Source organism: Bicyclus anynana, chromosome 21 (assembly GCF_947172395.1).
Source record: "Bicyclus anynana chromosome 21, ilBicAnyn1.1, whole genome shotgun sequence".
NCBI classification, from domain to species: Eukaryota; Metazoa; Arthropoda; class Insecta; order Lepidoptera; family Nymphalidae; genus Bicyclus; species Bicyclus anynana.
Genome location: NC_069103.1, coordinates 13,952,931 through 13,965,598, shown reverse-complemented (window position 1 = coordinate 13,965,598; position 12,668 = coordinate 13,952,931). Strand labels below are relative to the sequence as shown.

Here is a 12,668-nt window from a genome sequence, read left to right as displayed (position 1 = left end):
AAAGATCGGCTTAAAACAGAAGTGTTAACATCGACTTGTAGGTAATTAACTAAAACCTGATCTGCCTAGGATTTTATTATAATTTTACTATTTTCTCGGCTACATATACCTAAATATGTATCCAATATATGTAAATTGTAAGTTTTCATTTACCTACCACCCACCTTTCACATACCTAAGTGTCCTGACGCTTCATTATTAATTAATGACTGTTAATAATGAACTTCCGACTTCCGCAAAGCCCCTAGTATGCTGAAACTGTATACAATTAAACTTTCGTTCTTACTTTCGTTCTTCTACACTAATATTAGGCAGTATTTTGTCTTTGTTAGCTTCGAAACTACTGAACCGATTTCAAAAATTCTTTCCCTGTTGGATAGCTAAACTTCTCCCGGGTGCTACAGGCTACATTTTATCCCCGTATTGCTACGGGAACGAGAACTACGCGGGCTGCTAGTATAAATAGATGTTACTGACTCACCTGTGTGGGCGTGAGGTGTATAAGCGAGGCGAGGTGCTCCCGCTCTGGCGCTGACAGGTACTTCTGCTGCTTGAACCGTCGCTCCAGCTCGTACACCTGCGGGACGGAGGCGTTAGCACCAGCCGTAGGTCACATACCGACGGATGGATCCAGTCCAATACCTACAATAGCTTAGCAACTTCGTTCGTAACACTCCGGGCGGGGGGCGTGTAGCGATGAATTTTACTTCCCCGCACGTATCTATACTATTTCACACGCGTGCAGTCTTTCCTCCCGTCGCTCGCATATCATGGGAGTGTCAACAACGAACTTGCCAGACTATATGTTTATTTAAAGTGGGTAGGTACTACCTACTTGAAATAAACTTTGGACTACGGATTGTAAAATAAAAATAGCTTTACTTTACAAGCACTTTTGAAACATCGGCAATTTTATGAGATAGGAGAGTAAGTAGGTGATAATTAAATTCGAAAACTAAAAATTAAAGTTACGAGGTTTCGTAAAATACGTCAAATACAAAGTTTATACGTTACCTAAGTATTAAGTAGGTACAAGTACGTAGGTAAGTATAATAATGCCTCTTACCTACACTAGTTAAACCACTGCTCTTATATGAGATTATTTAATGACTAGATTTCATGGTTAACAACGTTAATAGAATAAAAATAAACTACAAAACAATATTAAACTACCCTCATGGCTCAATATTAAAGACAAAAGCGTCTCCAACTATCCACGTAGCTACTTGATATAACAAAAAGTATTCACACAGTAAATATATTACAGCACTCATTAATGCACATAATTAAACATTCCGCGTTACCTGACGCCAGATTACGTTAACACAGCTATTTAATTTCGAGGGTCCTCCCCCAGCGACCCCCTCGCCGTGACCCCTCCCACTTCCGGTGGAGGCCCCGCCCTCCGCGACCCTCGGAAGATATGCCGCGTACGCTCCATGTAATTAATTCTATTCCCATTTCCCTGAAATACTGCAGGGGAGAAGGTACACACGGATCTGGCAACACCTATTTCCATTGTGTCCAAAGAGGTTATTGTCTTGCGCCAGGTTTAATGTTTGCGGGAAGTGCGTCGGGTTTTGTTCTAGGTGTAGCGAAATACTCTATGGATACTTTGACTGCTAATATGTCTATACTAAAGACGTGCTTACTGATCTCTTAGTTACAAACTAGCGGACGCCTGCGACTTCGTCCGCGAGGAATTAGTTTTTTACATATCCCTCGGGAACCATGGATTTTTCTGGCATAAGAAGTAGCATCTGTTAATCCAGGCTATAATAGGTATATCTCAATAGCAAATTTCAGCTAATTCGGTTCAGTAGTCGAGGCGTGAAAGAGTAGGTAACAAACATTCATATAATCAAAATCATCAGTTTTCGCAAACCTCGGGAAACCATAGATTTTTTCGGGATAAAAAGTAGCCTATTTCTTAATCCAGAGTAAAATCTATTTCCATTCCAAATTTCAGCCAAATCGCTTCAGCTAGTAGCGGCGTTAAGGAGTGACAAACATCCAAACAAACATACATTCAAACATCCATACAAACTTTCGCGTTTATAAGTAGGATGAGTAGGTACCTATTCCATCACCATGATTATATGTAACATTGACTAATTACAATGCTTCATTTAAATTCCCTTTTTAAGTTTACGCAGTCATTAGCACGTATGTGCGTAGGGCTAAATCTTGGAAACTAAATCACCAGCCCGTAGCCTGAGGGGGAGGGGTGAGAGGGCAAGTTGATAATATTATTGAGAGAACAAAGATTAACATTCATTGTAGGTAGTCAAGAGCATGCAGCTTTGAACTAATCGCAACTCTCTACGACTTTTGTTATTGCCAAGCAATTATACACTGAATGGCCTTGGGACTTGGATTGGTTTACTTTTGCCTATATTTTTTTAATATTAAGGGGGGGAGGAGGATATCTGCAAACTTATTTAAAAAGTAAGAAAACCTGCATATCTGAGATTTTTTAAATTTTCTACGTGTGTGAAGTCTGCCAATCCGCATTGGACCAGCGTGGTGGACTAAGGCCTAACCGCCTGTAATTCTGACTCGTGCTCAATAGTGATGCTAAGCTAACCACTTGACTAACGGGGTAGTGGCAATCAAAACTATACGAATATAATAACCCGCGCCCGTCACACCCCATGGATATAAAAATCGCGTGGATCGGGATCAGATCGACCCCACAACGGGCCATAAACCACACGACTATCGACTGTTACTGCTTTTACTACCAGAAATTATCGCCATAAATCGGTGGCATGCTTAAGGTGCTTGATCATGGTATGTCATGTCAACGTTATCGTAAAACTTAGAAGTTACAAATACAAACAGTTATATCAATTTATATAGCAACTATATTATGAGGTATTATTATTAACAAATTAAGCTGTTTTGGCCCAGTAAATAACCTGTTATATCCTGGGTTCTATCCCTGGGTCAGAACCTGATGGTAAGTGATGATGGAATCCAAAATGGAAGCGGGCTAACTGGTTAGAAGGAAAATCCATACCCTTTAGAAGGAAATTCCATATCGTTACTCTGGATTAACACATCAATTTTCATCCCGCAAAAATCCATGTTTCCCGAGGGGTTTGTAAAAAACAAAATTTTACGCGGACGAAGTCGGGGGCCCCTAGTTATCACCATAACCCAAAAGTAACGTGGTGGATTTAAAACCCACATCCTCTATAAGAAAGAAGGTCTGACCTCACAGTGGGCCGTTAAAGTAAGCTGATGATGACTTACAACTTAATATTAAATACTCAAAATAGATTTGCAACGTAGCAATATCTACAGCGGGCGCAGGTAAGCTCCCCCACCAAATTTATTTGTAAAATGATCGTCAAATAAAACTCCCCAGAGGAGGGTCGGCAAACAGCCGCGCGGGGCGAAATGAACAAAACCCGCCGAATGGGAACGTGATGGGAATATATTAATAAATAACTGAGTAATTTAACTTCTGCTCGCTCTATTGTCGCCTTGTTAGGCACTTCGCGAACTAGACAGCCACGACCACGAATCGTCGCAAGGTTGGGCTGCTGTCACGACCACGAACGGTCTTGAAGCGGCCAATTGTTGGACTGCTATTCACTCACAAGCTACCCGCGCAACACTAGTTGGCCTGACCGGATTCGCATAACATCCTCTGTCAAAGAATTAGTACTAGCCCGCCCATGTTGTTGACGTGCCCCACGCTGGCATGGCTAACACTGGAGATGTCTCACCTGCGCCTGCGTGACCAGCACCCTCCGCTTGCGGCGCTGCGCCAGCGGGAACTGCATGGGCTTGGCGTCGGGCCCCGCGCACGCCGCCAGCCCGCCCATGTTGTTGACGTGCCCCACGCTGGCATGGCTAACACTGGAGATGTCTCACCTGCGCCTGCGTGAATAGCACCCTCCGCTTGCGGCGCTGCGCCAGCGGGAACTGCATGGGCTTGGCGTCGGGCCCCGCGCACGCCGCCAGCCCGCCCATGTTGTTGACGTGCCCCACGCTGGCATGGCTAACACTGGAGATGTCTCACCTGCGCCTGCGTGAATAGCACCCTCCGCTTGCGGCGCTGCGCCAGCGGGAACTGCATGGGCTTGGCGTCGGGCCCCGCGCACGCCGCCAGCCCGCCCATGTTGTTGACGTGCCCCATGCCGCCCGACGTCGACGTCATTAGCCTGGAAACTGATCGGACTTTTATATTTTATCCTAAACAGAATCTAGCTGACATGGATCACTTACATCTAAACGTCACTATGACACTAAGGCCATGTTATGCAAAGGGGGAATTGCAGGAAACAGATGGTTCCTTTGGGTGTGGACCAGGAGACTATATTTTACCCTATAAAAGACTTAGTTGCAATCGGTCGCTTCTGATGACTAACCACTCTATTACACGTGAAGCAGCATGGCTGTGTTTAGTCTAAAGTATATGGTTGTCGGTGTAAGTACATGGGCTCGTGAAGTAGGTACCTGCGGTTGAAGGTCGTAAAGCAACGCATTGTAGGAAATGTTTCTAGTTTGGTCTGAGGTTTCTAGCGAGCGCGCTCTACAAAATGGTTCTTTGTTATAGCCGATGCAATTTTCATTCCATTTTCATTTCGTTTTTATACAACTTACATTAAGCTTAATAATTTCCCCATTCCTGAAAACATTTCATTTGTACAAAAATAAACAAACACATTTTATAGAACCAACGAAAAAGAGCTTTGTGAAAAATGATACACCATTTTCATAATACGAGTATCTACGTCATTCTGTAGTGCCTACCTCTGCGATACACTTTTTCCTTTTAAATATAAAAAAAACATTATTTCATCCATTCGTTGTAATGCAGTGATCACTTAGCTTAACCATTTTACATTTCCCCATCGGCTCTTTATGTTTTAATTACATTGTCACTACCTACCCATTCTATTATCATTACTATTAAAAATTTTAATACGACCGTTGGAAATTTATATTTTCGCTCTGGCAACTCTGCTGTGCATGTACCAGTGATTAAGCTAGGCTTTATAATGCGATGCTATAGGGAACTCTTTTCGAATTTCCCTTATAGTGAGCATGAATAGCTCCGCGATGAAAGGGAAAGTCTAAAATAAATAAATGTAAATCTAACTGAGGTAATTCGTCCTAAGCGTATTTAAATTAACTTATTCTGTTAAAAGTGCTGTTTGTATGTATGTCAAACTATTTCTTTTTAATTACTAATTGAATAGCTTTAGATTAATCGATACAAGATGCGAATATTTAGTAAAACATGTTATTATATGTAGGTAGAGTGTGCTCTATGAGTTGATGTTTTGTGTCATTGTTTTGTTTTGTGACCACTGCTACTTACTTTGATTTAGCTTTTGTATTAATACAAGAAGCTTTAAATTAAGGTTCTATAGTTAAGGAATTATAAATCGCGATGATTCGAGTCGCTCTTGATTGCAAACTGGGTGATTGTGAATGCAGACTTATTCAATTAATGAGAGTTTTTCGTCACGGAAGTGAACAGTTTTCATTTAAATGTTGGTTTTAAAAAAACAAAACTGTGTGAGATACAAATTTTTTTTTAGGTTTATGAAAAAATTAATAGTTTTATTCTAATAGTTTTTGCTGGTATTATTTATAGAGTGTCTCTAATAGTCGCCAAAGGAAAAGTTCTTATCGCAACTTCAAGAATCCAAAATATTAAACTATTTTGGATTCTTGAAGTTTTTTATTTTTTGTTGATTTTGATAATAGGTAATTGATGTTTAATGATGCTTCGCTAACATGTCTTAACTGTTGATTGCTTCAATGTGTCTTAAAGAATATGAATGAAAGCACAAAACAAGCAATGTATGCAATCGACTCAGTGAAGGACCTAACATCTGTCATCAGTAAAGACAACAAAACCACAGTCGCGACACATATCAGAGCGTAGCCATATGTGGCTCGGGACCACGAGGTCCTGAATTTGAGTCCGATCTCCTCCGGGCCTGGGTCTAACTTAAGAAATACTAATATTTCGTTCTTTTCGGAAAATAAAACAAGCAATGTATGCAATGGGCGCAGTGATGGACCTAATATCTGTCATCAATAGAAGACAGTAAAAGCACCGTCCAACACATATCATAGCGTAGCAACAGCGCAGCAAGTGTGGAGGAACAGCACCATTATTCCACCGTCAGTCCCCTAATGACACTACACGCGCAGTGGCTGCGCCATTTTATTTTATTTTAGTTACTTTTGCAGATTAAAAATTGTGGTTTGTTTATTTTGTGCGTAGCGTAGTGCTGGCGTGGAGTAACGAGGGATGGTTTTATATTTATAATGTTATAAAGCCTTCGAGCATATTTTGTTTACAGCGCTACTGTTTTAGGATGGCGGGGCTCTTGACAAGATTATGTGATTATGTTTTTTTTTTGTTCATCTCTCGCGGAGTACCTATGTATAACTAATACTACCTCTTTGTGGTAAGTAATAATTGATCTATCAAGTAAATGGCGCACCTGATGATAAGTAGAAAACCGTCGCATAAAGTAGCGTGATTGTATCTTTGTTCTGTGGCATAAATAGAGCAACACTTTGCAAGATACAAGGGACACATCTTATAATGTGGTACCCTGCGCCTGAAGGTGTTAAATTAAAAAAAAATACATTTAAAGTAGGTACCTATACTACAACCTACCTGTTGTACATGTGTTCCTACTGTTTACCAACAAAGTAGAAAGTAGAAGACGCATGTCATTTTGTTGATGCTAATACATTACTGTTCCCCAAAGAAAAATAAATAAATATTTACTATTTAGACAAAACAAATATCACCTTCTAATCCTAAAGTAAGTGTATAAATTCATTCAGACACTGGAAAACACCCATGCTCATCATACAAAAATTTTCCAGTTATGGGTAGGTATCTCACGGCTGCGCTTGAAAGCAGGGTCACTAGCACAACCCTCTGTGGCACGCAGCCGTCACAGTAAGTTTGTTCTTTCAACGTAAAAAAATTGAAAATTTTGAAAAACCCCCGCAGGTCATGAAATTATTAATTACACTCTCCATCAAGTCATCAATATTATCTTTCAGTGCGCTTTCATTTGAGACCCCACTCGAGTATACTTGCAGACGTTCGGTTATTCTCCCCCACTTTCAATCCTTACAGCTTTTAAACGGCTCAACCGATTTTCATCAAACATATCTAAGAACAAGCCCATAAGTCACCTTTCATACAAAAAAAAAACGTAATTGAAATCGCTTCATCTGTCCGGGAGCTATGGTGTCACAGACAGACAGACAGACACGTCAAACTTATAACACCCCTCTTTTTGTGTCAGAATTGAAATTGCGTAAAAAATGAATTTTTACAAGACAATTAATATAACGTTATCTTGACCGCACCACTGAAGCCGATGCTCGGAGTCGCGAAACACAAAACGGCATAGATTTGCTCAGTAACTGCACTCCGCAGTAGATGTATGTGCTCACTGTGTGTTTGGTCTGCACACAACACACTCAACACAACACACACAGCTCCACGGCTACAAGATCTGTATTATTTTATTGTAACCTACCCGCTTGCTATATTTTACCATTGACTAATGATAGTTTAATAGACGAATTTGCTGTCCAGTAACTGAACGGTGTTTGTAACTCTACAATAAGAGTTTTCGAATTTGTGTCTATCTCTTATTTACAGTATGACGAATTCGAAACTCACACAGTCGAGGTTCAAAAATATCGTTAGAGAATACCAATAGGCGTTGCTAACTGACATGACCATCACCTAACATTCCTTGACACTACAAGCTAACTCGATGTGGAATGTTTATTAACAAACAACTTAAGGTAGAAAATGTCATACCTAATTTGTTTAACATTATGTACTTATTGTTTTTTTTATAAATATTATTAATTATATTTGAATGTTCTAAGCTTATTGTAAATATTTTGGAAACAATTTAATTAATAGTTGAAAAAATTACTAGCACTTTATACCTCATCTTTAATTGTTTATCTTTCCACATTGAGTTTGGCTTTAGTATCTACCGCACTAGTAAGATTATACAGCACATCTCAGGGTATTATCCTGGTGCTTCTGCTATTTGAACGTATTTTCTTTAAGAGCTCAAGTGCCTAGAGGCGACAGACTATCCAATACCCACTTACTTACTAGTAATATTGAGAGAGTAGCAAAGTGGCACCTATTATTCAAAAGTTCATGTTAATCTTTATATTATTATCTAATAAATACTGTTCAAAGAAAATATCAAACTTTATAGATCTTGACTTTTGCTGATGAAGCAAAAATACTTGACATCTATTTTGCTTAACCAGCTTCTAATCGTGTTTAATCAGTCGGTTCCCCGTCTACATTCCATCTAGTCACAGTATTCGGAGCATAATGCTCCATCGAACTCACCGCCTATATTTACACAACACTCCACCGTCGGGAAAGGGTCTCTCAATAAAATATAACTCCCTATTCCTTGCGTGCCATTGTCCGACCTCCGTGCTGTGTTTTGGACGCATTGTACCGTACCATATCTTTGCGACGGAATAAGACATGAAAAACATCGATTAGTATCTATAGACGATCCAACTTTCAAAAAAATCTCGAGCAGCTAGAATTGATATTGAATTGCTATACGTTTCAATGATTTACTTTATACTATAGATCGGTTACGTCCCTACAAAATCACCGCAAAAAGTGATCCCAATAATAAACAACACTGAGCGCAGACATGCACAATTTTGTCTTTCATTCCATTATATATTTATATATATACCTATAGTTTTTATACTTCCTGAACACATAATTCGACATTGCGCGATTTGCGAAAACTGATGATTTTGATGATATGAATGTTTGTTACTCTTTCACGCCTCAACTACTGAACCGAATTAGCTGAAATTTGGTATTAAGATATATTATAGCCTGGATTAACACATAGACTACTTTTTATCCCGGAAAAATCCATGATTCCCGAGGGATTTGTGAAAAACTAAATTCCACGCGGACGAAGTCGCGGGCGTCCGCTAGTTGATTATAATATTTTTGTTACAGTTAAATTTTAAAATACAAATAAAGTAAAGACTAACTCTGATTACTCTGTGTCTACCTATTACACAAATACCTACCTAACGCCAAAATCCGCACAAAAGCGAAATCAAATTGAAAAATAGACGGCACAACTCAATCCGTCTGTTTATATCTTATTGTCACATCTGTAGAACGCTTTATGGTCCATTGAACCTCCTTTGTGGGATGTCAATACACCACCGGACATTTTGTTATCTGTTTTGAGATCTCGTTGATGGAGATTTAATTGAACCGATGCGCTGTATGTTCTAAGTTGTATGGTTTGACAAAGGTTTAAATCGTTTAATGACACGTTAACTGATGTTTACAAATAAACAGAAAGTAAACTAAGTGTAAAAAATCCGGAAGGTACAAAAATGTTTTCGAGATTTAGTATTATAGCAATAGACAACATAGAATAGGATTTCAATATTGTTCCGTATACCATAGAGAGAACCAGTTGCGAGAAATGCATTTTGTATCTTTATATTAACTGCTAACTATACAGGGTGCTCGGGAGTATTTACCATAACTTTAAGGTATTAACGAAACCACTTAAAGGAACTGAACTGCATAACTAATATTTTATTATCTACAAAAAAAGAAAAATTATGTTTTCATACAATGTAATTAAAATGATACCTACTATCCATGTAACACACGCCTTTAGGTAACAAAGCGACAGCGTTGCATTTTTTTAAATTTAAATACGTCATTATTATAAGGATGCGTAGGTATAAGAGACACATTTTAAGATCTATTTACAATATAAATATCATTTACTCCAAAAATATTCATTTTAAAAACATGTTCTTTGAACATTTTGAATTAATTTTAAAGAATATAATCCTAGAGCTATTGGAATATACTCCCGAGCACCCTGTATAAAGTGTAACATATTATGCCGCTACATCTCGTGTCCACAGCATCCGGCGCATCGGTCCGATGTTTTGACAGCAAATAGTTCGGTAATCGAAATAAAGGTACCCTTGGTAGCACCCTCGGGCTGACTCCCTCGGTACAAGCTGACTGGGTTACTGTTCACTGAAGAAAACTTTTTTTTTTATGAAGTATAGGCTTACGCTTGACCACAATCATGCCTGATGGAAAGCAATGATGAGGTCTAAGATGAAGTGCGCTTGCCTAGAAGATGCCTATTCACTCTTGCCTTGAAGGTGCACAAATTATACGTGTCTGGAAACACAGACGCCGGAAGGGCATTCCAAATTTTGGCAGTTCTTATTAGAAACTTTAATGCGATTGAAGAGTATTTACTCAGCAGTGTATAAATATGAATAAGTAGCAGTGGCGAAGGATGCAATTTTGACGAAAATAAGCCGTCCCACAGAAAAGGAAATTCATATGGCATGATACAAACTCCTGTTTCGGTTTCGGAAAGATATTCTATATATAAATGCATGTATGAGAAATGATACATATGATGAAAATGAGAAAATTAATACGTGTGAAATAAAAATGGGTTTTTAAAAGGTAGCCTAACGGGAATCGGCCTGTATGGACTCTTCGCCGCTGATAAGTAGGTAGTGTATGCTGCCAGAGTTAGTTAATATTCCAAGGTATAGCTACCTAGCTAATTCATGTTTAACTTCGACTTCAAAAAAGGAAAATTTCCCAAAAAAAGTACGTTTTTATTTATTTATGTTAAACGCGATAATTCCGCTGATTTTAAAAATGTTTTTTTATCAATTTTCTGACAAACTATATTATAATATTCAAATATAACTAACGCTCTTCCAATAATAAGAATTAATCAAGCGGCATGTGCAGTTTTGAGGTATTCACTATAGGTTCATACGAATTGTCTAATATAAAAAAATCCTTCTCTGTTATAGGATTGTTATGATATTTGGGGTAAGCAGGGCATTTTTGCATCAAATCAAATATTAAATTACCTAATAAGAAGCTATTTTTAAATATCTATCGCAGATAGTCATCCGAATCAAAGGCTTAAGGCGCGCAAGGGAATACAACACCAAGAACATCCCAGAAATGAAAACTTTTAGCGAGGTTTTTTTAACGAGGAAAAGAAAGAAAAGCTAAATATTTCATATCTATGGTTTCTCGATTCATTATTCGAACCTAGGACTTCGTGATCAAAAGCAACATAAGTTTACAATTAGACAAACGAAGCAATTGTTTATGTAAATGATATAAAATAAACGTAGGTAAAATATTCACGTGTCTCTAATGGTGAAGGACAAACGTCGTGAGGAAACCTGCACTCCAGAGAATTATCTTAATTCTCTGCGCGTGTGAAGTCTGCCAATCCGCATTGGGTCAGCGTGGTGGACTATTAGCCTAACCCCTCTCATTCTGAGAGGAGACTTGAGCTCAGCAGTGAGCAGAATATGGGTTGATAATGGTGATATAATAAAAACGTCGTTAAAACATTTGTATCACGTCCAAATGGAACTCGAACGTAATCTAGTTCATTTGAATCACAGAAGCGGTGAGTCTTCGCGATGTTAAGTGGTGATCTGTAGGCGAGGCACCCCCGAGTGCGTTTGATGACCGCTCAATTGGCGTGAAATTGGCCGACAGGGGGTCAGGGCCCGCCAGCTGACGCCTGACCGGTGATTAGCACCCGCCGGAGTTTTAATGGCATCGATTGATAACTAAACATTGTCTTATTAACCGACTTCAAAAAAAAGGAGGAGGTTCTCAATGTTTTTTTTTCATGCTAAAAATTTAAACTTTTAATAAATAAATCAATCAATCAATTTATTTATTTACAGATAGGTACATGCGTACCCATATATATTCAAATCCTATTTCACCACTTCAGGGGTTGACATTTAAAAATTCTTGAATCACATTATATTTCGTATTTTTTATATGATTTATGAACAAATCTTTAAAACTGTAACTCTAAAAATGACGGACTTTCTACACAAACTTTCAACTCCAATTTCACCCCCTTCTATTTTTATTTTAGAATCAAAAAGTATCCTATGTACCGAACCTACGCCCTCCGAAGCGAAGGCAGAGGTCATATCCACTGGGCTATCACGGTGACTTTTCATTAATGCATAAAAAAATTATAATGTTTTTTTTTATTATTATTATTTTAGTTTGATTATCATTAACAACTGATAGTGGTCGTTATTGAATTTAACATTATCAACCCAAGCCGTCGAAGCTGAAGTTTCATATTCCCTCTCATATAAGGAGGGAGGACTACCCCTAAGTGGGCGTTTATATCCCGATAATGGTAAAGAATGATGAGAGAGTAGATCGCCTAAATTTCAAAATTTTTAGCAAATTAAAACTATCGACGAATCGTTAAATTGTCACATTATTAAAAATGTAAGCCATAGAGTAGCGTGTCTAACGCTCCCCATCGCCGCGTCAGTGTTGCCAGCACTAAATAAACTCGGCAAATTGTGCGTGAATAAACATCGGCAATAATAGCCGTATTGTGTTACCGTCTCCCCCTAGCGCTGCGACGCTTGATCGGGGATGCTGTGCTATTCTTGCAAATAATATTTTTATTGCTTTGATTATTATCTAAAACCGTTTCCCGTGCCTTGGAGAGCATATTTAGAGGTTTTACCTGTTTTTTTTTGGTTTAAAGATTTTCTAGAATCGTTCTGGATGG

At 38.6% G+C, this 12,668-nt stretch overlaps 1 protein-coding gene across 1 annotated transcript in view; it reads right to left on the bottom strand.

The window, feature by feature from the left end:
• LOC112054758 (thyroid transcription factor 1-like) overlaps nucleotides 1–12,668 on the bottom strand; it is a 51,952-nt gene that overhangs the window by 19,996 nt on the left and 19,288 nt on the right. Inside the window, exons 3-4 of the mRNA XM_024094652.2 lie at nucleotides 4,034–4,182; nucleotides 482–577 (exon numbers count right to left, since the gene is read on the bottom strand). Of these exons, the coding sequence (XP_023950420.1) occupies nucleotides 482–577; nucleotides 4,034–4,182 (245 nt within the window). The remainder of the gene's footprint in view (nucleotides 1–481; nucleotides 578–4,033; nucleotides 4,183–12,668) is intronic.